The 25715-nt window shown below is 44.1% G+C and overlaps 1 protein-coding gene across 1 annotated transcript in view; it reads right to left on the bottom strand.

The window, feature by feature from the left end:
- The window catches only part of LOC147904562 (golgi-to-ER traffic-like protein), an 84777-nt gene extending 60302 nt beyond the window's left edge, over positions 1-24475 (bottom strand). Inside the window, exons 1-2 of the mRNA XM_087394739.1 lie at positions 24213-24475; positions 13803-13882 (exon numbers count right to left, since the gene is read on the bottom strand). Coding sequence (XP_087250865.1) covers positions 13803-13882; positions 24213-24242 — 110 coding nt within the window. The 5' untranslated portion in view covers positions 24243-24475. The remainder of the gene's footprint in view (positions 1-13802; positions 13883-24212) is intronic.
- Positions 24476-25715: the final 1240 nt, after the last annotated feature.

The following is a 25715-nucleotide window of genomic DNA, read 5'->3' as shown; positions in this document are numbered from 1 at the left end:
TTGCAAATTATACTTCATGAATTGCTCAATGCACATGATCCTCTCTCTCTCTCTCTCTCTCTCTCTCTCTCTCTCTCTTATATGGTCTACATACATGTCCATAGAGACTCATGCTCAGTCTTATATTAGCACACCTATCCCCCTTCTATATCGCAGAAACATCGCCAGGTTCCATACCAGATCTCATACATTTGCCATTGAGCAAGGAGCTTGGATACCAGATCTCATACATTTGCCATTGAGCAGGGAGCCCAGACATGTAGCTCTACAGTGCCCCCGATATGCATGTATCAGGGAGGACTACCAACAGATACTGGGGGACTCCGCTCAGTTGACACCAGTTCTCTTCACTGCCTCTCCGGCAGCATTGGGATCTTTTGTCACTTGTCTTTTTACCTGTCGTCAGGAACTCATAGACTCCTGACCCCTCTCCTTGAGGAGACTCTTTTTACATTGTATTGAGACGGGCCCCATGGGTCATTTTTTGGCCCTCCGAGGATGCTAATAAATTCTACTTCTCTCTCTCTCTCTCTCACTGACTCTCTTTGGGCTCTACATTGATGAGATTACATATTTCATAGACCGCCTAGGCGGCGATGGAGCACCACTAGCAGACTTGATGATACAGATTCTACTATACACGGATGACATAGTCCTCCTGTCATCTTCGGCAGAGGGACTACAGAGACATCTAGATGCCCTAGAGGTGTTCTGCAGAGAGAGAGACTTGATGGTTAACCTTGGGAAGACCAAGGTCATGATCTTCAACACCTCTTACACAATGCTTCACCGACATAGTTTTACATCCAAGAGTCAGCCACCACTGGAGATTGTGCAGTCCTACACATACTTGGGTGCCGTTTTCACAGGGCCAGTTTTCACGATGACCCACGTAACCAAAGCACAACTCACACAAGGGCAAGGTGCCCTGGCCCGACTAGAGCGATAGTGCTTTCAGGCGCACTTCCAGGATCCACCGACGAAGTGTTGGCTTTTCGACACTCTAGTGAGGCGGACCGCCATGTATGCGGCACCTTTTTCGGGGTGTGATATTTCAGCAGCAGAATGGAAGAGACTCGAGCGGCTACAGGTGATTATGGGCTCCAAGATGATTCGGAGTAAGCCCTTGGTCCCCCATCAGATAGTACAGGCAGAGTTTGCCATGACCCCTCTCCAAGTTGATGCCATTTTTCAGACAGTGACTTTCCTCCAACTCCACACATCTCGCACTTTGGGGTGGGACCAAGAGTTCCCCACCAAGACCCAGCTCTACTATGACCACTTTCTGAGAGTCTCGGAAAATGGGCTCATCATTAGACCTCAGTATCTCGAGGACAGAGGAGTCTCACATGCACTGAGGATTGTAGATGCGGGTCTCATCCCATCAGCTGAGGGTCAAGACAGGGAGAGCTGCACGCATACCCAGAGAACAGCAGACTTGCAGATTGTGCACAATGGGGGCAGTCGAGACAGAGGAGCACTTTCTACTATGAGATCAGAGAGTGCTACCACTATCTTTTTCAAGAGGGGAACGGCTTTAGCCCACTCTCACGACTAATCCACTTCCAGGACCAGGTCTGTGTTGGGCTCTACCTGATGGAGATGCGACGACACAGGGAGATACTACTATGACATATCAGAGAGCAGGAGGATGGGACCACCGCACCATAGGGTACCGAGGTAGACTGAGCGCAGAGACAGGTCACGGATTTCTATGCATTTGACTCAGCCCCAGGGCACTCTAGGATAGAGGAGGAGGAGCTAGCCGACACGAGAGATATATGGATCAGTGGAGGGAGCCGACACAGCACTGCCAAACGAGGGGCACAGAGACCGTACACGGCGCGACAGGCGACCAGAGCACACATGATCAAGGTTCGACCTATTTCAGCTCTCCTAAGGGGAGATCGACCATGGCAAAGCATCACCCTTGACATAGCCCATTGGATCCAGAGATCGAGGAGACCACGTCCTCCACCACCACAGGAGACATCCCGACAGATGCAGATACGTGAGCTCTTTGTATCTCATCAAAGAGCCATCATGGAGCCTAGATACGTGGAGCCGGTTCATGCACTTGGGGCTCTAGCTCTGGGCACTTGATATCTTCATGCCACTCTCATGCCTTTTTTGCTACTTTTTTTTTGTGGCTATTTTGTACTAGTATAGCATTTTAGTACTCAACAAGGGCCTTAGTGAGCCCTTTGCCCCGGCCCACAGTGATCTGTATGAGCTACTTGATTCCATACTTTGTCCCATAGGCCCGCAAGGCCTCCTGCGGACGTTAATCTCTCTCTCTCTCTCTCTCTCTCTCTCTCTTTGAGTTTCCAGTTTAGTTCCAGTTCTTAGCCTGCTCCCGATAGCAGATAGCACATGATATGATATGATATATTTTTTGTACTTGTTTTTGTTTGAGTCATTGAGCTCTTTTTATTTCAGCACACTACTTAGCAAAGGGTCTTAGCACGCCCTTTGCCTCAGCCCCTTGTGGCTTGTATGAGTTTTTCTCTTTGGTGTCACTTTGTCCCATAGGCCCGTGAGGCCTTCTGTGGACGTTAATATATCTTTCTTTCTTTCTTTCTCTGTAAAAGAAGCTGTCACACACACACACACTTTTTTTAAGTGAAATACACACACAGACACACACATGGCACACGACGTATACAAAACTGATTCCCTCTTACAAGTCTGCACCACATTAAGGAACGTGTTACAGTAGTGCTATGCTTGAGCTGGGCAAACAGCTATCATATGTGACAGAGAAATATTGGCAATAATACTTGATAGGAACAAGAAGAGAGGATTCATTCTATTCTACCAGAACTGAGCAAAGATATCATAGAGTCCATAGCAGATAGAAGATTGACAAACAGTTTACACTACACCTACAACCATGAAGCATGAATTGCTATTTACAAACTGGCCAATATGAAGCGTAAGGGATACTAAAGTGCAGACAGCTCAAAGCAAAGCAAAAAAGGATTGCACAAAAAATATGTATTTTATTTTGAGTTTGCTTGTTGCCTGCATATCAAATCTCCACGTATCATTACCACCTTAGTTTATTGATTCTCTCCTAGAACTATTACCTCCTATACTTGGTTATGGCACAACTAATGACCAATGCCCAAGTTTTAAGCAGCATGTAGTACCCTACTTCTAACGCATCTATGCATGAAGTGTGACACAATTTCACAATTGTAAGAGACATTTTATTTTTCCTGCTTTACTGATTGAAAAGCAATCCCAATAAAGGTGTTGTATGAAAGATGCTGAAAATCCTAGCAACACCTTTCCAGATCGTCCTCGCCTGTCTGCACTCCCAAAGGCAATGATGTACTGACTCAATTGCCATGTGACAACGAGGACAAGTAGGGTCGGCCCCGAACCTGGATTCCCACAGGTTCACTGCAATCCCTCCATGAATAGAAAGCCAAAAGAAAAGAGTGACCTTTCTATTCCTAAGGGATTTCTAGAGCCTACGCCAAAAGTCTTCCGCACAGCTGCGAAGATTTGAAAACTATCCCAATGTGGCACTCTGGAGGGCCTCCAACCTCTACAGCTGAGCTGAAATCTCTGGGTATTTCTAATTGTATATCGAAAGAAGGGAAAGCTCCTCTCTCGGTGTCCCTCATCAATCCATTCCCACTCCCCTGGGTCCCACTACAAGAACCTAATAGGGGAACCACCATACAGCCAGAGTCTCCAAGACCCCATCGCAAGGAGAATAGGATCAGGGTCAAGATACCACTGTGAATCCCTGCCCCACTCCATGAATCCTACAATCCTGACAGGCTGAAATGCAACCTCCAAAAGAATATCATTAGAAGATCTGACAAGTCTTTCTCCCGACTGAACATCAAAGACAAGGGTATCCTCATGTGCATCCTGCAATGCAATGACTTGTAACGGAATGCCCATCCCTGAGAACACTCCCCACCAAGTGGACTCTGTAAGCGGCATGTCATCTGTGTCAATCCACTCTCGCAGAATGGCTGCCTGTATCTGTTGTATCCTGAGTGCACTCCCTCTGAGATGGCCAGCTGCTAAAAATCTATGATCCTCTGGAAGTCTCATAAAGGCCTACCAAGCGCCTACAGTAGAGGCAGGTCCCCTCTCCCATCTAGAGACAAGTCCCATCTATATGACTTGAGGTTCAATGGTTTGGTTCTCTCTTACTCGCCCACAGGTGTTCTTTGAGGGACATGATCCAGATCTAGCTTTCATTGTACGACGACATTCAATGGAGTCTTGTTCCCTCCAGGATGTTCTCCACACTCCTTTCAGAGCTGCTCATGCCTCAGTAGACACGTCTTGGGAGATTTTGGCTAGCATCGTAGCTTGGCATATTTGGAGAGCCAGGTGTACAGAGGCGATGGAGGTTATCCAGGTTCACCCTTCCCAAACTATGGCCAGTATTTGGACTGACACAGTACACACTCTGATGGCCATTTGGACGAGCATGCAAGGATCCTCCAAAGCAGCAACTACTAGGAGAGTTACTTTTTGCAGACTTTGGAGGGGATCTCCTTTCTTCTCTGAGTTGCCTTCAGGGTTGAGATGGCATTTTCAGCCTCCGCCTTGGTTCTTTATTAGCTCACTTTGAGCTGTTTTTTCATCCATTGCATGATGTATTCCCACATTTGAGCTTGCTCTAGCGGTTTTGATTCATACTTAATGAAGTAATTTTCTTGAAAAAAAAAAAAAGCAATCCCAATAGTAGTATGTTAATTGCAGAGATGTTAGTCAGCCCATATTTCTCCATTGAAGGAGTGGTTTATATTCTGGTGCTCACTGGGATACACAAGTGAGGAGGACCTTCTACACTGTGCTGTAATCTCATGTCCACTTCATGAAGAGTTCCCACCCAAAGAAACTCAACACCAGGTACTTCCTTCATTGAATGCTCCTTTTCTATTAAATTTACTCTCCTTCCCCTACTGGGCATTTTCATGTGTTTCATTTCCATGAATTCTCTCCCTTGATATGCACGACATCAAGCAGTTTCGTGGTTTCCTATGTGCTAAGAGCATGGTTGTGTAGTACCTTAAATTCTTTTTTTGTCAAGAAAGAGACTTCTATTAGGTGCAGTAAAACCAAGAGCCACTCCTGTGAACAGCAACATCCAATATGGTAATTACAAATAATCAGGCTGAACATGAAAAAAGCAGAGACAATGAGGTGTCTAAAGTGCCATCAACACCTATGACCAATTTGTGCTTCTCCGGAGAACTAAAGAGGAATCTTTATTAGATTGACTTCGATCAAAGAAAGTTCAGTTTGGTTAACCTCAATAAGTTTTACTTACTTTGCTTTGCATTGGTAAAAGAGAACAGTGGGGACACCCACAAGGGACTGGGATTAGTCCAAGAACTAGAATGCATGCATTTTGCTAATCTGTAATGAGTTGAAGTGTTGGATATTGTATGTGCAAGGTGCAAGACTTTGGAGAGTGCTAAATTCCCCCACTTTTTAAGGGGAAACGCACAAGACAAGTGGCGCCCCAATTGATGAAGGTGCCCCACTCAATGGAGAAAAGCGCCTGTTTTTTGGGAAAGCCCAAGATTTTGGAGAAAGCTCGACTTTCTAGAAAGAATCGCCTATTCTAGGCAAGAAAAGCAGGTCCAACTTTTGGAAAGCAGATGCTTTCTAGTTGGCTGGCCTGCTCCTCTAGGCTCCTAGTTGTATTGAGAATTGTACTGAGCCTCACGCTCCCTCTGCGAGCCAATTGTACAAAGTTATTCTACGGGGTCTAGCCCTTATTTATGGGCCTAGTGTTGTGTTTTTCTCTCTCTTTCCCTACTCTTCCACCCCTTCCTCCATTGCGATTTTAGTTCCAATACTTCCTTTAACTTTCCTTAGATCCCACGATTTCAGCATTTTTTCGAGGACCCACGCTTGTCTAAAACAGTGAATGTTCCTAAGGAAGTAAGCTCATGGTGTTCCCCTAGTCCAGTATCTTTCCAGTAATGGCACAGTTCAAGAGACAGATTGAGGAGCTCAAAGCCCCATAGAAAACGAAGTCAGAAGCATGGATGAAGATACCCAAGTTCCAGCCCACCCTCAACCAGCAGCTCTTCTTCCTCATCATCTTCTTTGTCCTCTTCTTCTTCTTCTTCTTCCTCTAGAGAACGTTCTCGTCATGGACGAAAAAGAAGGAGATCTAGATCCAGAAGCAAAGACTTGAAAGAAGGTGATAAGTCCATCAAGTTCACTACTTTTGATGGAATGTATGGAGCTAGTGAAAAAGCTTTGCAATTTATCAGCCACTTCAATATAGCTTTCAAAACAGGACGCTACAGGGAGAAGTTAAAGTTGAAAATTGTAAGTCTACATCTTACAAACAACGCCAACGCATGGTGGGGAGCTCTTTTGGTCACAGATGAAGCACCAAAGAAGTGGAAAGATTTCAAGAAACAGATGAGTCGTTCTTGCCTAAAAATTTCTTTGATGATGTCCACACAGCTTGAGAAAGCATGAGTATGACAGCTTCAGATACTGCCGAGACTTATAATCAAAAGTTTTGGACAGCTTATCTTTACTCCCTTCAAAGATGTCTCAGAAAAGACTAAGCTTCAAAGTATAGGCTGGCTTGCATCCCAATATCCCTGCGCAAGTAAGTATTGAGCCCAAGAAAAAATTTCGAGACTCGATGCATTCAGCCTCATAGGTTGACCAGATGAAAGAAGACTTGCTGCGGACAATACAAGCATCAAAAGGCAAGGATGGAGACTGCATCACAAGGAATATGGAATTAGTACAAGTCAAAAGAAGTTTCATCCTCATAAGCCGAGGAGTTCAACAAAGCCTTTCAAAGGAAAATCAAAAGTTCACTCCCAAACAGCTTGAGACCTTCCAGAAGGAAGGAAAACTGCTTCCATTGCAGAACAAAAGGGCATATAGCTGCCCAGTTTCCCAAAAATCCTCCAGGTTTGAGGGAGCAGAAAACACCTAAAGAACCACCAAAGACCTTGGCGGGAGGAGTTCCTAATGTTCTTGGAAGAGTGGCCAATCCCGAGGCCAAAGAACTTTGCCTTTCATGGGGCAAAGTAAGAGACCAGACTGTGCTAATTTTGTTTGATCCAGGTGCAACAAATAACTTCATTTCGCATGATCTCGCCTTACAGCAAGGGATCAAGATGGAAGAGCTCAAAAATCTCTTGATGCTTGATAGATCTTTTAGGGAGTATCATTACTAGTACCTTCACTCATTGGCAAGCTCAAAATCCATGTGCAAGATTATGTGGATCAAGAAGATTTCTTTGTTTCACCCTTGGACCAATTCAATGTAGCTATGGGAATGCCTTGGTTCCACAGAAAAGGGGTTCATCTTGTGATGCCAAAGAGAATGCTTGTTTTCAAGCATAGAGACAAGGAACATCTGATCGTTGCCAAAGGGAGAAGTGTATCTATATTGAAAGTTCTATTTCTGCTTACATAATTTTTGTTAGAGAAAAAGAAGATAAACTAGAAGCTTAATCCCAATGGACAGTATCAAATGCTTTTGCAATGTCCACTTGCAGAATGAGAACATCTTGTTTAGAATATTTGGCATACTTAATTGCAAGCAAAACATTGGAGATATTGTCAGTAATCTGCCTTCTGGGAACAAACCCATACTGCCTGGGATGAAGTCCTGCTTGCAAAAGATAAATCGAACCTTAAGGACAATCATCTTGGCAATGAGTTTGTAAATGACTGGCATCAGAGATATGGGCCGCCAATCAGCCATTGTCTCACACAACCTTTTTTTGGGGATCAATTTGACAAGGCCATGTTTCCAAGAAGGAGGAAGAGATTGTTCTGCCCAAGCATGATTGATCATAAGAAGAAGAGTGTTCTTGAGATCACCCCAAAATGCACCGATTCTCAGGATAGAGAGAAATTTCAGTTTTCAGATACTTTCAAAGATTGTTTTCCAGATTCTTTACTAGGGGAGCTACCTCCAAAGCGGCCCGAAGCTCACGCCACTGAGCTCATTCCAGAAGTGAGCCCCCAAATCGTCCACCCTATCGGGTGAGTGCAGCCCAGAGCTAGGAGATCATGGCACAAGTATAAGATTTGCTGTCCAAAGGACTCATCCGCCGACCCAGCTCTTCTCCTTTTTGTTCTTCAGTGTTGCTAGTCCAGAACAAGGATGGGTCATATCCAATGTGTGTAGACTACAGAGCTCTCAACAAGATGACCATTAAGAATAGGTTTCCAATTCCTCGCATAGACGACAATCTAGATAGGTTGAAAGGGGCAAGAGTGGGTATCATCACATAAGGATCCATCCTCAAGACATCCACAAGACAACCTTTCGAACAACGTTCAGCTTATATGAGTTCTTGGTCATGCCTTCTGGGTTGACAAACGCACCAGCAACTTTCAATCGAATGATGGATCAGATTTTCAGGCCCTACATGCATTTAATTGATACTTTCTTTGATGATATTCTAGTATTTTCTAGCTCTGAAGAACAACATAAGAGGCATCTCGCCACAATGTTCCAAGAACTTCGGATTAACAAACTCTACATTAATAGCAAGAAGATTGAAATTTTCTAAATGAGATCCACTACCTTGGTCATATCATCTCCAAGGACAAGATTTGGATGGACCCAGTGAAACCGGCCTTTAGGTAAGTAAAGGGCAGTAAACTGTAACTAACTTAGCAACCACGTCATTTACAGCGATGTTGCATATATTTCAACCACTTCATTAAGCATGAAACCACTTAGAAACAACTTTGGAAAAGAAACTGGATGGAGGCTAAAGTGCCCCTGCTCAATGAAACCAAACACAAGCCACCATACTAGCCCCAAATACCTTGGCGCCCCTTCCAATATTTACTTAATTCCTTTAGCAATGGAAAAATAGTGTTCTTACACCAAGGGCTCACCCTTGCACGCTGCTACACTAACAGTCCACTACACAAGTCAGCACTTGGCTTCACAAATGCATCCGATTCTGGTGCACCCACTAGCACCCAACTGTGAGGCAAGGCTAAGGCATTTCTTACAACTGTGCCCAACTGAGAATGTCAAGGCATCACAGCCAATTTCTAAAAATGCTCAAACAGCCTCAAGGCTTGAAATGCATCAACACAATTCTCACACTGAGCAAATGACCTCAATACAGGAAGAAATCCACCCACTGCCCCTCTGGCTCCAATCTGGTTACACCCACTGCAACTCGGTGTGCATTCACAGCTTGAATGGCCAAGAGGGGGCTTCCAACAGCAGAGGAGCAACAACAAACTTCCAAAATGACCAAATGCAAGTAAAATGAAAGAAATAGAGAAAAGAGAACTCAAACCAGCTTCAAATGGTTCCAAAACAGCTCCATGGAGCTCCAACTCGATCCAAAACACCTCCAAGGGCAGCAGATCTAGCAAGTAAGAGGCAGCGGGAGGGTTGGCAGCTTGGAGAGGGAAAGAAAGAGAGAGAACGGGATGGAATCACAGAGAGAGTGCAGGGGGATCACGGGTAGGAGGGTAGAGGAGAGATTCGCAGCAAGCAAGAGAGGGAAACATTCCGTACAGCAGTGATTTGCCTCGAAATGGGTGCCAACAGGTCCGTACAGTAGGAAAAAACAGTCCGTACTGCATTAATGAGTGCTTGGAAGTCGTGCACCAGGAGGAATACACTGATTTTAGCTCCAATCAACCGTACAGCAGCCTTGGAAAGAGAGAGAGAGAGAGAGAGAGAGAGAGAGAGAGAGAGAGAGAGAGAGATGACCTCGGGGTGCATGAAGAAAGAAAGAGGAGGGAGAGAAATGTCGAAATCCCGTACGTCTTTTCAAAACTGCCAAAGCAAACAAAGGTTGGAGGGGGGAAAGGGTGCATGCATAAGGGATTACCACATGGCTCCTCATTAATGCTGTAACCCTTCTAAACCAATGGAACATTGGTTTGTCCCCCACATTAAAGCCCTAACCCTCTCCAACCAATGAAACATTGGTTTTCCTTGGGCCCAACTTTTAGACCCCTCTTAGCCTTGCCTTGCCCTAGCACTTGGGCCTAGTAGGTGCTCTAGAAATTGAATTAGGTACTTCTAGGAAGTTGACACTTCCTCTAGGCTAGTCCCCGCGGCCAGTAGGGAATTCTAGGAAGTAGACCTTCCTCTAGGCCAATCCCTCGTGGCCAAAACATCCACGGGTGTAGCCACGGGTTTAGATGCACATGAAATTCATGTCCCCGTGACACCCAGCCAAGATTAGATCTATTCAAGAACTGCACGAACTCAATTCAGTACATAAGTACGCAGTTTCTTGGGACTTTGCTCATATTGTAGGCGGTTCATCAGATACTTTATACAGCAGCTCAATGGCATGATTTCACCAAGAAATTCGCAGTCTTCAGGTGGGGAGAGCAGAAAAAGGACAGATTTCAACAATCTCAAAGAAAAGTTAACAACTGAGTCAATTCTTGTTGTTCCAGACTTAAACAAACCTTTTGATGTGGATTGTTCAGCATGCGGAGAGTGTGTGGGAGCTGCTCTCCACCAGGATGGTCGTGTTGTGGCCTATGAAAGTCGAAGACTGCGTGATGTTGAGAGTTAAATGGGTATATATGAGGAAGAGATGTTGGCTGTAATTCATGCCCTCACTATTTGTTGGAGCTGATACCACAGTCAAGACGGACCACCAAAGCCTCAGGTATTTCTTGCCACAAACTAAGCTCTTCTAAAAGCACATGAGGTGGGAGAACTTCTTGTCCATGTTTAATTTTCAAATTGTCCACACTCCAGGAGCCCGAAACAGAGAAGCAGATGCTTTATCTAGAAGGCTCCATGTGAACAAAGTCACCATAGCCTATCACAGGGACCCTGAGGAAATGAAAGATCTTTATCTACATGATTTCGACTTCGGAGAGATCATGAGAAACATTCAGCAAGGACAATTATCCAGCCAATATTCACTTAGGGATGGGTACCTCCTGAAAGATGATCACCTTTGTGTGACTCAAAGCATGCGAACAAAAGTTTTGGAAGAATGGCACGCCCCTCCATATGCAGACTTGATATGGCCAGAGTTGTTTATGGCACAGATCTTCAGCCACCATGGGATGCCTAGTGACTGAGACCCAAGAATGGCCAGTTTATTCTAGAGAGCACTTTTTGATATATAGGTACGAAATTGGAGTTCTTATCTTCATTTCACCCTTAGACATACGGCCAAGGTGAGAATGCTAATTCCACGGTGCTAGACCTTTTAAAGTGATGTGTCCAAACAGAAATATGAGTGATAAAAACACCTCCCACTAGTGAAACTTGCATACAACAACCCCACTCACAGCTCTACAGGAAAAGCCCCTTTTGAAGTAATATATGGGAAGGTGGTTTCACCACCTATTCTGACGACCAAGGATGAGATATTCGCAGATGACCAGTATGTTCAAGACCTCGATACAACCTTCTCTCAGGTTCCAACAGCAATCGAAAGGTCACAGCAAAAACAAAGGAAAGCTGCAAATAAAAATAGGAGGCAGATGAGCCTCCAAGAAGGAGATTCAGTACTCCTCAAGTTCAAGAAAATCAGACTTGTCCCGGGTTAGTAAGCCCATAAATGAAGTCACATATCGACTAGAGCTATGAGAGACTTGGAAGGTTCACAATGCTTTTCATGTGAGTCTTTTAAAGACCCCTTCCTCCATTGCGATTTCAGTACCAATACTTCCTTGAAATTTCCTAAGCTGCACCGAAGTTCTCCAATCCCTAGACATGGTGGATATTGAAGTGTGATTTGCCCCTTGGTGTTGCGAATTGTTCCTAATTGCTGCGATTTGGTTTTCAGCCACCTATTCTTGAAGATTTGAGGTGTAAATTAACTAGAGGGGCTGTGTTCGAGGGTTCAATTAATGTTTCAGGGCCTGTGGGTGTGTTTTGAAAGAACAATCCTCCATGGTCCTATTCCCTCATGAAAGATACTCTCCTGCTCTAGCAGCACTAGAAGAACCCTGAAGCGTACTCCAAATGGCCATGAGAGTATTGATGCAGTTAAACTGAGAGGTGTAGGTCTAAGTGCCCTCTATGGCCTCTATACATTTTGATCACCAAATCTACCAAGCTGTGAGACCCTCGAACACAGATGCTACATCAACGGAGATCTCAGTAGTAGCAGCAGCCAAAATTCATCGAGATAGAATAGATCATATGGTGGAGCTAGAGTTGCATCTAGGAGCAAATCAATGGAGCTTACAGTTATTGCTGTAGCATCCCCTGGACCTAATGTTGCAGGGCCTAGCAACGAGATTAAAAACGGCTCCTCAACGAATGGTAGTGACTTCCTCTGAGATAGGCAACAACGTGAAGACGAGATCTTCAGAGGCATTGTGTTTTCTTCTATTGGATGTGGTTGGGGAAGATATGCGCTACCAAGTGACAATCTTCAAATCTGTAGTTTAGAATTGTGCGCAGCAATCTTCAGAACAGGTGTTGCATAACGGAGAGCTTCAAAGCAGAGGTTGACAACAGAAAAAATAGAACAGGCTGCTGCGATCAATGGCATCTTCAGCATGTTCAATCCAGCAAACTCATAGGGCGCTAGAATGGTCGCTAGGCAGCAAATAACAACAGGTATGAGCAGCAGAAGAGGAGTTAGCTAAGTAGAAGATGGCAACAAGTGGTGCACCATAACTAGCTCTGATACCAACTATTGGAGCAAGAGGCTATGGTGGGCGAAGAAGGAGAGCCATGAGAGGAGGGAGAATAACCTCATCCTCCCTCAAAGGTCACTTGACACTTCAAGCACTCCAAAAATACAACCACCCTAAATACACACACAAGGACACACATGGTCACACACAACACAATATTCAACATCATTAGGGCTTCACTGGTATCAGAGCAAAGGATTGTCACTTTCTTTGGTGGTAACGATCCAAGAAAATTAATCCGTAAAGTACCACCCGTGAGTCTAGTTTGGAGGGCTGAGGGTTTCGATTCCTTTGCTAAGGAGGACTAGATTCTCACCATATTGCAATAAGTATTCTAGGTAATCTAACCTGTCTATTTCATCCCATTGTTCATTCCCCAACGATAGAGAGGAAGCACATTAGAATGGTACAATGGGGGGTTGAGGCCTTGAAGGTGCCCTTAATCCTAACCAACAAGTTGAAACCCAAACTAAGGCTAGCAAAAAGAGATGCGAAGCAAACAAAAGGAGAGGAGTCATGAAGAGGGAGAACGAAAGAGCAAGAAAAGAGACTTTGCAAGCTATGCATAAAAGCAATGGTGAAGGACAAGACTCATGTAATGCTAAATTGCAGCAGCTACGAGCACATCAAGATGAAGTTTGATAATACTATAATCTTTTTTTAATTTTTCCCCAAAGCATAGAAGGAATCATTGGAGTCATAAAGCTATAGTGTGAGGTGAATTTTATTTACTTTTGACAAAGAGGACGTCTAACATTGCTCAAGTGGAGCACCTCTAAACAACTGCAAAAAAAGAGGTTTTACTATCAGCATCCATACATATTTGTTTTCTGCAAATTACACTTCCCTATGACCACTAAGGCCTCCTACAATGGTGACTGCCATCTAGGGTGGCCAATTGGCAAAACAGGTAGGCAGCAGTTTGTACTTTTGAAGAAGGCACCATATCTGTAGCTACTAACTTAAACCAAAGGGATTGAGCCAATTCTAACACAATGCAAAAAGTTATCTTTGTAAGCAGAAGCATGCAGCATGAATGTCATGAACATCCCTCTCCTTGTTTACCCCTCACCCCATTGAAAAGATGAAGAAACATTGAAAGTATCATAAATATTATATGGTAGCTGAACGCATTTTTTTCATTTAGCTTTCACTGCCATTACCTGGCATAAACAGTCTTGTACATTTGTTGTGCTTCATAATAATTGCCTGCTTGTACACTTTTTTCCAGCTTTTCAAGAGTCTAGACAAGCATCACAAAGATACTCATGTCAAAATAGGTTGATATATAATTGCATAGCTACCAATGGTATATAACAACCAGAAACTGACATACAAAATTCTAGTTTCCAAACAAGAATCAGAATCAATCAATGCATCTTTGCATCCCACCCAATGCACGACACAGCGTGGAGAAATGAAGTAAAAAGAATACAATTAGATGTTGAAACATTCCAAAAAATAAAATTAGATGCAAAAGATATGAAAACTGTTGTTATTTTGGTACAATGTGCCTTGACAAGCTATATCGAGGCTGCTGATAAGGTCACCTTACATTGAGCAAAATATAGACACCGGCAACTTGACTATATGCTAAAAAAAGGAAGGTACATGCATTTCTATGTACAATGTATGTAGGGATATTCACATATGCATTGTTATGCAGAATGTTTTCATGTATGCTATATGCCTATTCATACATGTCTATGTGATCAATCTATAGGGCCATACTTAGTTTGTTGTGCTAAAGTTATGGGCAAACATAACATCAAAAACTTGAACAAAATCAGTAGACAACGCTCAAACCCTAAACTTCAATACTTACTAGAATAGGTATATTTTATCAACAAAGCTCAAACCTTAAACTTAAATAGTTAAAGAATAGATTTTCTTCTCAAAATGTCAGAGGGTGGAAGGGTAGTACAACCAGTACATTATAAGACATCAAGACTGCTTGTGACACTTGAGAAAATATCTTTAAAAAACCAACACCTTTGATCCTGTCTTCCTTGCTGCTGTGAGGGCAGCCAATGGTGAAGACCCTGCAGTCAACCACTTCCCTCAATGCACCAAAGTCCTCCTGGAGGGTACCTTGAAGCAGGCTGATCTGCCCTCCCAAATCGCTCATACAATGGATGAACTGAGCCCTGAATGGGCTCCCTTTTATAGGCCCCAAGGCTGACTGGTGGAGCCAACCAGCTGACCTGGTCAGCCAGCCAACCAGTCGACTGGAGCTGTTTCAACCCCGACCAGATGCAGCAGATCTGGTCCAACCAGATCTGCCCCCACCTCGACCTGCTCCTGGAGATCCCTAACAGATGCAATTTCATTCTGTATGTATCTGGGCACTTGATCCAACCCAAACAGCTTGGTACTATTCCAAATATCTTTCTGAGTGCTGCCCACATGGCAGCCCATGTACTACCCATGTGACAGCCCTATCTTCTTTGTGCGCGTGCTGCCCAAATGGCAGCCCATGTGTTGCCCATGTAGCATCCTTGCCTCCATTGTCCGATCAGCCCATGTGGCAAGCTCCCACATGGCATTTAACACATGCCGGTCCACCTCCCCCTTGCACTCCTCATTTGGAGGCTTCCCCCTCCAAAGAGCAAAATATTCTGAGAGAGTCCTACCCCACAACCTTCAGATTTCAAGGTTGTGTGTGAAAAATTTCAGAAATTCAACTTACAGATCTTGGATTTTAAATTTCAGAAAGTCAATTTCCAGATCTCATATTTCGATTCGGATCTCAAATTTTGAGATCATTGTGTATAGAGAAGACTTTCCTGCACAGTGCGACCTCCCGTACGTCACTCTCTGTTCGGGCCTGCCAGGCAGCCCTCCCATACCGCACTCTTTGTTCATGGACCTATCCATACACCTAGCCGCCCACCGCATTCTCTGTCCATGCACCTGCCCATACGTTGACGTCTCTTTATCTTTCTCTTCTCTTCTTCTCTTTCCTTTATTGTTCTCTTCTTTCTCCTCTCGTCCCTACAGTGGGTCATCATTGCTCTAATACCAAATGTGAAGAACATACTTACAAGAATGCAAATGGGTGCAATGCATGCAGAGATTCAACGCTTATTGGGGCCTCCAATGGGAGAAGAGCGCCTCGTGAGAGTACTATTTCTGTTTTCGACCTATATGCAACGTGGGAGAGAGATGGCGGACAAATATGTTAAGATTATTTTCATATTCTAGGCAGTGGCCAATGTATTGTAATAAGTAGGTCATTGAGGTTTTTCCCCCTAACCACAGTCCAATCCCTAACTACGGTTAGTGAACAGGACAGGGTTTTGTCACTTAGACAAAACCCCTCACTCTTTCTTTGTACTCACTTCATTCCACTCTACTATTTAGTACACTTACATTTTGCTCACTCACTCTTGATCTCCATTTTTGTTCACATTTGGTATCAGAGCAGGTTCTCCTTGCTCTTGCTCTTGCTACACATTTGCCTCCAACTCCCGTCCTCCAGCTCCAGCCCATTCCGTACATTCCCTTACGACTGTACGGATTCCGTACTGCCTGCCTGTACCAGTCTGTGCCGCCATCCGTACCACTCTACGCCATCGTACAGCTCGTATTGCCGCATCCCGTACAACCGTACAGCAGGCGCCAACTCGCCGTACACCCCGTACGACTGTACCGTCCGTACACCTGCAGCATTCATTCCCGCCGTCGTCCGTACTACGGGTTCCGTACACCTGCTATCAGCGCTTCGTACAGATTCGTCGTACTTCCGTACCAGTCATTCCATACATTGACTGTCCATACCAGCTCGCTGACAGAGTCCATACTGCACGTACGGATCCATACTGACAGTTTCGTACTGTCAGCTCGGTGCAGGCTGAAACACATTTGCAGGTGTTTTTGGCAGGGCCCATTTGCAAGCATTCATGCATGGAGCCATTGTTTGGCTATGGACTCTAGCAGGCATTTCTTTGCAACAGGTGGAAGTTTGGGGCTTTTGCAAGGGGACTTGAAATTTAAGTGACATTTGCTCAATTTCACCCCAAAATTTGGGGCTTTTGGTTTTGAACTGCAATTTCAGGCATTTTTGGAGCTTTCAGTTATTTTGCCCTCTTTTGGATGCAATTTCCCTGAAGAAATTGGGGCTTTTGGCATTCGGATGCAATTTCGCAGTTGAAAGACCATTTGGGAGATTTGCAAGCAGTTTTGGATTGAGTGTGAGTCAATTTGCAGACTTTTGCCATTTTTTGCAGATTTTTGGGCATTTGCATAGCATTGTGGTGCATTTCAAGCCTTTGATAGGCTGTGACACTATTTGTCACTGTGGGCAGATTTTCTTTGGCAAACTACGGTTGTGCATTTTACATCCCAAGAAGGGATTTTGCATGTTCAATTTGCTGTATTTTTTGCATTTATTTAGCAAAAATGGCTCAGAACAACCCCAATGAGGTGTTTGGAGTCCTCACATAGGAGGATAAGTTGAATGGCACCAACTACTCCTTGTGGAGTTTTATGGTTCGCAACATCTTGGTTGGCAGACATCTTTGGGATTATGTCAATGGAGATGAAACAAGGCCAGATTCTGTGGCTACACCTATCACTCCTACAATTGGAGGCAAGGGTAGAGGTTAAAATGCAGCACAAGTAATTGGAGCAGCTACTGCTCCAATGGCTCCCACAGCAGAGCAGAAAAGATGGGATTCTAGGGATGCACAAGCTCTATCTATGATTTCTCTTTCTGTCAAGAGGTTCATTATTCGTCACATTCGGTCATGCAAGACCTCAAAGGCAGCTTGGCAGATTTTGGGGAGTATGTTTGCAGCAAGAAATGATGCCATAGTTTCCTTCCTGAAGAGAGAGCTATCTCATAGGCATATGGATGAGGGAGAAATCACTCTGAATTATCTTCCTGAGTCTTATCTTGGTTTCCACACCTCTCTGAATTTGTCATTGAGGGGGGGCAGCAATCCTCTCTCTTTTCCATGTTGGTAGGACTTCTGTTGCAAGAAGAGCAGACCAGAAGAAATATGGCAACACAGGCTGGCGAGCATGCCATGCTTTCCAAGTTTAAGCCCAAAGGAAAAGGGCAGCAAAAGCAACATGCCAATCAGCCCGCACATCAGCATAAAACTGATTTAGGACAGCCCTCTTATAAGGCTAAGGGAGATGCAGATAAGCCTAAAAAGATCTTTGCTTGCCTCTTCCTCTCTCTCCCTCTCTTAACCCATCTCCTTCCTTCTCCCTACTCTCCGCCTCTCCTGCTCTCCCGCTCAGCTCCGTCCGTACCACAGCCGTCGTACCTCCGTCGTCCATACCATAGCGCGTCATCTATACCACAGCACAGCCCGTTGTCCATACCTCCATACCACAGCTGGTCGCCCGTCGTCCGTACATCGTACAACTCTCTCTCTCTCTCTCTCTCTCTCTCTCTCTCTCTCACACACACACACACCCACACACCCATCGTACAGCACCCCTCCGTACAGTCCGCTGTACAGCTCCGTACAGTCCCTCGTACAACCCGTCGTACATTCTCCGTACAGCCCCGTACTTTCCTGTAGCAAGCTCCTAGGGTCTCTAGCCCCGAGTTGGGCTAAACCCCCAGCCCAACTCGAAGGTTAGGTTCAGCTAGGGAGTTCTAAAGAAGTAGCCAATATGGAATGGCCTACCCTCTCCTCCAAATCCCCCTAACTCCATCCCCCCCACTCTAATCTTCAATGCATTATCACGTCTGGCTTCATGTTCTTTTATCTCTTCCTGGATATCAGTCTTGTTTGCCTTCGTGTCGAACTCCTCAATCACTTCTTTCTTTCTTGATTGTACTTTAGTATGAACCATATCTTTGACTGTAGAGACTAGTTGAGGAATAGGAGGAGAATTCTTACATGAGTTCACAACCTCAGCAATTACTGCGTGCTTGCCAGGTCCCTCTAGAACTTGAAGTCGGGCTTTTACTTTTGCCAGCCTTAACTCTTTGGCTGCTTGCTGCAAATAATAAATATGTTCATGTTGTCCAATGATAGGTCGTTTGGACCCTTCTTGCTTGTAATTGTGTGCATATGGAGAGGGTGTCATGGCTGCAATTGTAGAGTACCGAGTCCGGTGAAGGATTATTCAAAGATGATGACTCTTTCAATGAGACTTTAGCACATGTCAAAGCAGCCATGGCTAATATTGAATGGAAGGTTGATGATGATGATGATGATGACGGGGCAACTAATATCCAGCACTCCAAAGGACATGCTATTCTTACACTTAAGTCGCAAGATTTATGTATCAAGCTTCTTCGACAATCTTACAAGTTGAAAGGGACCAAGATATGGATAGCTGAGGAACTTACACGAGCTCAATTGAAGAATAAGGCAACGGAATTAGCTAAAGTCATGGCTGCTAGGAAGAATGGAAAATGGGCAGTTTATCGTGAAGGCATAGCACTAATCAAAGAGTTTAAATCCAAACCAAAAGACTCTCAATCTTAAACTGATGTATGGCTGATTATTCTCTCATACTATTATGTAGGTGGGGTTGCTTTTGCACTCCCTGGGAGCTGCCATGTGCCCTCCCTAAAGCAGTTGTACTAGATGGTTTTTTGCTGTCCCATAGACCTGTTGGTCTCCCGTGGACATTAATAGACTTTCTTTCTTTCTTTCTTTCTTTCTCTCTCCCTTCCACTCTTCTATCCCCTTTCTCTAATCAACCCCTGCCCCCTTTTCTACACAGATCAGCCCATGCGGCAGGCTCAAACACTGCCCACATGGCATCTAACACATGCTGGTCCACCTCCCCCTTGTACTCCTCATTTGGGGGCTCATGGATAAGGAGGTGACCATTCACGGCTCCCTCCACATGACACTGCTTTGGCAGCGAGGTCTGGAAGACAGGCAAGGTGGAGGCGGAAGGAGAGGCCGGTGGCAAAGGGAGCTTGGCGACATATTGGCAGGTGTAGGAAAGAAAATCAGAAGCTCAGACCCGTGAACTGACTGCTCACGGCTAAGCAGAGTGAATAGGAGGAAGCAGAAGATGATGGAGGACAGGAAGGGGAGGGAGGCTGAGATAGGGAGGAGGCAAGATCAGAGGAATGGCAAGGGATCTGGAGCAGCTCGTCGAAGCTGGTCTTCAGCTTGTTGACTCCATACTGACTGTCTAGCTTGCAAGTGACAAACACAGCTGTCCCACAGTACAATTGAGGTGCAAAAGAGAAGATAGATATAAATAACATGAAAAGATACAAAATTTGCAATCTGTGTGCACCATGTACCTGCATACCTCCAATCGATTAGAGAGGAAGCACAGCTTCCTTTTAAAAATATGTCCAAAAAAGGGCTCCAAAATGAACCAAAGTTGCTCCCTGAATCATAGGGCATTGCAGTCTGGCTGAATTTTGTTTCCCCCCCTTTATATTACAACTAGGGATGAAATGGCAAGTAAGACACTTAGGATACTCAGGACACTAGGTAGTTATGGCAAGTAGGACTTTTAGTACAGAAAAGACACTTAATACACCTACGACACCCAAGACTATTAGGTGATATAAGGCACTAAGATGACTAGTCAACACAATTGCCTTGGTTTGGTGGTATCCTGTGGCACCTTGTGTGGTTGATCTTCAGACTGCTCCAAGCGCTTTTGTGAACCTTTGGGCTGCCCACACTTCCCTTGAGTAAGGCAAGCAAAACCGGGCGTCATTCCCGATGGAGCCCACAAATCGGGCCACTCATCCACTCGAGTTGGTTTATTCGGATGTATGTGGGCCCATGCCTACCAGATCAACTTTATAGTTCCCAACCTTTATTGATGATTTCAATGTTTGTCTAAGAAGTCACAAGCTATTGAGAAATCCAAAGAATGGAGGGCTAAAGTGGAAAAAGAGACAGGAAAGAAACTTAAGACTTTCAGAACAAACCGAGGGGGAGAATTCACATTAGATGAGTTCAATGCATATTGAAAGAAGAATGGCATCAAACGTCTGTTGACGACAGCATGTACATCAGAACGAAATGGGGTGGCAGAGCACAAGAATCAAACAACTGTGAAGATGGGTTTGAGCATGCTTGGAGGTAAACATATTCAACGGTCCTTCTCGGCAGAGGCAATCAATACGGCTATCCACATCCTGAATAAGACAATGACTAGGGGAGCCTCTGGACTAGTCTCCGCCCGAGGAAGTCTCATATTTCTTTCGTCTCATGGAGAGCTGCCAGTGGGACCATGGCTGCAGCAGATGAGAGTAGAGGGGCCGAGTTGTCCAAGAGGTCAGAGGAACTCAACAACACTAAGTTATAACTTGGATTTAACACCATATTGGGGTAAAATCCATCCTAGGTTTCACATTTCGTGGTTAAAAGCATATGTTCCAAGTGTTTTAGAATTCTTAATCCCGAGCACATTCTAGACCCCAGACATCATGGCATTGAGCCATCGCTGAGCTCCTCGTTGAGAGGCGTGATCTTGACAACTCCAAGGCTACTTGGCAGACACGTGATGACATGCAACAGGACCCTGACGTCTTTAGCATCAGATGGAATTCACTCTTCCTTGAAAGGGAGGACATGTCACGATGCATGACGTATTCCTCTCCTAAACCGTAGACTTATGGATGGTTTGGATGCATGGATAATTGTGAAGGGTATGCCCTTTGGATGGGACAACTTGTGTACGCCACAACTCTTCACAAGAGGTGCAACTCTTCCAAAGAGCCACATTTTCATGAAGGCGGCGCTTCTACTAATAGCATTTGACAGTTGGGTGTTTCAATAAGAATTTACTAGCCAAATAAATCTCTTAGACCATTGTAGGGTAGCCTCCACGTTATGTTGTTACATTGTTGATCTGTCAATGCCATTACAAGGTACGCTCTCATCGAGAATTGCACCAAAAAGGCCTCAGTGTATGCATCACACAGTTCAGAGACCTACATGCAGTGCAAATTCCTGTTTCCTGTTATCTTTACAGTGGCTTTCTGCTCCTTAGCGATAACTGACATTTTTGCATGGAAGGTAACCTAAACATTTTAAAAACCCTCTTGAGCGCGTACAAAGACTTGGCAAAAACAGAACAATTCTAGGCATTTCCCAACCAGAGGTCTGAAGCTGCCACCCAACGGTGCCAGAATATGCAACTCATCTCTTTAACGTTTGACAGATCTGCAACCCATCTCTTTAACATTTGACAGATCTGAAGAAGAGTCGAACATTTCCCGCCCATGCCATCGGGGCTTCACTGAGATTACATCATCTGTGACTCTAGGATGTATGCATGCATGTGCCTGGGTGCATGTGTCTTTAAAGAAAAATCTGTGTGTATGTTCCATGAAAGTACGGCAATGCATCTTCATGTATGTACAAGGGAGTTAACATGATTCTCAAACCCAAGCTCTCTTTGCATTACATTGTCAGTTGATCATAACGACTTTAATCATGAAAGAGTTATAGAGGGACTGATGCAGCCTTTATGTTCTTTAATATCCTTATTTGGTTGGAAATCAGCTTCATTAGGAATCTTCGACAAACTTTCATCATAATTTGACCTTTCATAGTCATAAAAATGGCAAAACAGTGTGCACTAGGAGGGTATTGTTTGCTTGGTAAATAAAGTCAAGGCCACTTTTCAACAATGCCCTTTAGTTTGCCTTAGGTGACAAGCCTATTCAGATAAAATTTCTCTTATCTTAATGACATGTACAAAAGCCTAATTTCATGTTTTGGAATTACAAAAGGAATACAAAGACAAAAAGTTTGCCGAAAGTCATAGTCTTTTCAGTTTTTCAGGTTCGCACATTACTCATACACCTAAACAATTGAGTCCTCCTTCCTTAGTCTCACGACTTTGTGTTACTCAAGTACTCCAAAATTCAACCCTCCTCCTGGGTTGTTCCCATCCTCTTCTTCCGTCGTGTTATATCTTACCCTCTTTTCAACCTCTTTCGAGGCCATTTCTCTTTCAGGCCTGGGCAATTTTCCCATTATATCCCTGGTGTACTCTTTTAAACCTCTGTCTACAACTTCTAGTTTCTCCATATTTCTGATATTTAGTCTGCGCCACCCCTCCTGACATTCCTAAATTTTAAGGACAGCAATTTACTTGGAGCTCATTGGAGTATTTTTTCAGACCTAACGACCCACGTGTATGCTGATTATATATGGTGCAAGTGTGGCTATGAGCCACTTCAGGCACAAATGAGCTAGACAGGATATATCATTCTCAGGTGGCTAAGATTTGAACAAAGCCAGCAGCTAGCATGTACACGAATGTGACTGAAATTTCAGCGCCAAAAGAGAATCTCTTAACAAAAAGGACATCATCAGAAATTTTGTATACAAAAGTGCACCAAGGTTATAGCCTTGAATTCATGATATTTTGAAAACGAATAGTCCAGACATTTGGAAGGGAGAAACCATCCTCTTCTTTGTATATTGGAGCGGAAGGGCACGTTCACCCACCCGTGCACCAGTGAGACTTCACAGTGAAGAACTTTGGCCTACCTTCTCTTGTGACCTAAAATTGTGTGCTGAAATTGCACTGACGTACACGGGCTCGAATTCACAATACAGAGAGTCCTGTCCTAACTTTTGGAAGGGAATTGTCGAGACTTGAAAGGGAAAGTCTATCTTCTTTTTACATTGGAGCAGAGGGCCACGCTCACCCAGCCATCCATCAGCGAGACTTCGCAGAGTGAAGCACTTTAGCCTAACCACTCAGCTATCCATTGACTGCCACATCATTGTGTTTCGCTTGGCAAGGAATAAAAAGCTATCTACAAAGGGGGTCATCGTTGGCCCTGCACCATGTACACTCTTTCATTTTATGTGCGTGCTGTTGTTGATGTGAATTACATTGATTATAAAGATCTAAAAGCACAATTCCAGCTATAAGTAGCAGTTTCATTAGACCACGACATGGCAATGAGTCTCAAGGCTTATAATATACAGTTAAGACGGAAAACGCATGGAGCGCCACTGCACTATGTACACTCTTTCATTTTATGTGCGTGCTGTTGTTGATGTGAATTACATTGATTATAAAGATCTAAAAGCACAATTCCAGCTATAAGTAGCAGTTTCATTAGGCCACGACATGGCAATGAGTCTCAAGGCTTATAATATACAGTTAAGAAGGAAAACGCATGGAGCGCCATTGCTCTATGACGGGTATCATCTGTGCAGGGATCCTTCAAATTACCAAGCAAATCCTCGACATGGATGAGTTACGCTTAGGACTGGCCAGAATATGTAATTAAAATTGGGAAAAACCAATCCCACTTCTAAAGTATATGTATGCTTCCTCGTGTTCCTATTGCACCTGTCACAAACGAAGCCAAACACGAAGCCAAAAAATGGCTTGCGCAAATGTACACTTTTGCATGCGAACGTAGGTTTGCGCATTGGGAGATTCTCGGACTGAACTTTAGGGAGAGATTCTATCGATAAAATAATTGACCTCTCAGGAAGCGATCACCTCAAGGAGATGGGTAATGTCGATTTGGGTGTCAACGACGTCGGTATTCATTTATAAGTCACAAAAATTAAGGTAAGGTTGAGATCGGGCAAATTCAAATGGCAGGGTGGGGTGATGAACGATCGCAAGTGCCAGAAGGGTACCTTGACAGTGCCAGCTCCTCCTCGCTTCATGTCTAAGGCAGCAAGTTTGATGATTCTGCTTGGACTGCAAAGAGCAATAGTCGTCTTCCGACAGATTTGTTCCTCCTCCAAGACAATCAAGCTTTTGCTACAACTCTTTCCCCCTCCCTCCCCCGACTCAACAAAATTAATAACATTTTAGTTCAATTCTCTCACGAAACGGGAAATACCAAAAACCAACAGCCAACCCAAAACCAAAAGGCAACCAATAGAAACTCAGCAATTAGATCAATTCTCTAAACAAAATGGAAATACAACTCACTAAGCCCTGCCTTAAGTTTTTGCCGGACTCAAACGATTCTCGAGATGAAGCATCACATTGCTTATCAAGCCCTTCGAGCTACACTCTAGTTTAAGCTTTGAGTTTTACTTTTTCCTTTTTTCTTTTTAATACAATCACGTTTCTCTCACAAAAAAAAAAGTGTTTTCATGGAAACTCCCCCAAGGGAAATTTGAGGCTAGAGTAAAACTCTTGTTATCCAAAAAGGGAAATTGAGGCTAGGGTAAAACTCTTATAGATTGGAAAAAAAAGCTCTCAAATAAAGCTTAAATTGAACCTAAATAAGTGTTGCATAACCTCATTAATTGAAAGTTTAAGTCGATAGAACATGCATAGCTTTTATACTATGTGCTCAAATAAGTGCAACTAACACCCTCATGATTTTTTTTGGGGGGGGGGGGGGGGGGCACTCTCTTGGGGTGTCTAAACTCTTGGAGAATGCTATGACAAGCCATCTGGGTGAGCTACAACTTAATGACTCCAAAACTCTTTCATAGTGAAATGTGCCTATACTACTCTAAAAGCTTAAAATGAAATGGCCTACTTGTCTTTTAGGCCTTGCTTTTATGAGAAGGCTCGTAACTTATGTTCTATTTGAGGAACTTCGATTTGTTAAAACTTTAAAGACCTATGATAAGTTGATATAATTTTTGGGACCCATTGAGTGGATAGTAAGCCATATGTTAGTATGTCCTAAGTTAGTGTGTTCTCTGTCAAAATTTATTATTGATAGTATATATAAGTGAGTAAGTCATAAGCTAGTGGGCTCCCCCCAAAAATGCTCTCAAAACGTGATTTTCCTAGTGGTAGCCAAAAATGGCATGCCTTGGGAGAGTGTGTGTCTAGGGAGGGAGGTAGGGTAAAGAGGCTTGGAAGGGCCAAGGAGGCTAGGCCCCTTTTGTAACCGGGGAATAAAAGTAAAATGATCCATTGCCAATACATATATAAAACATAAACATAATGGGTGCCCAAAGTTAGTCACTCTAAATAGCATCGACGAACCAATTTTGTAGTGAGATGTCGATTGACGATGTGTGCTCTGCCAGTAAGCCTTGAACTCATTTGAGGTGAACTCCCCTCCCCCCTGATCTGGGAGAGGTAGAACGGTGCTAAGGAGAGCAAGAACACGAGATTGCAAGGCACCAACCATATGATTTGATTGATTCAATGGTAGTGCAATGGGT

This window comes from Dipteris shenzhenensis, chromosome 2 (assembly GCF_047967505.1).
Source record: "Dipteris shenzhenensis isolate YYH24624 ecotype China chromosome 2, Dip_SZ_1.0, whole genome shotgun sequence".
Classification (NCBI taxonomy): domain Eukaryota; kingdom Viridiplantae; phylum Streptophyta; class Polypodiopsida; order Gleicheniales; family Dipteridaceae; genus Dipteris; species Dipteris shenzhenensis.
Note: the sequence above shows the minus strand (reverse complement) of the source record. Positions and strands in the feature narration are given on the sequence as shown.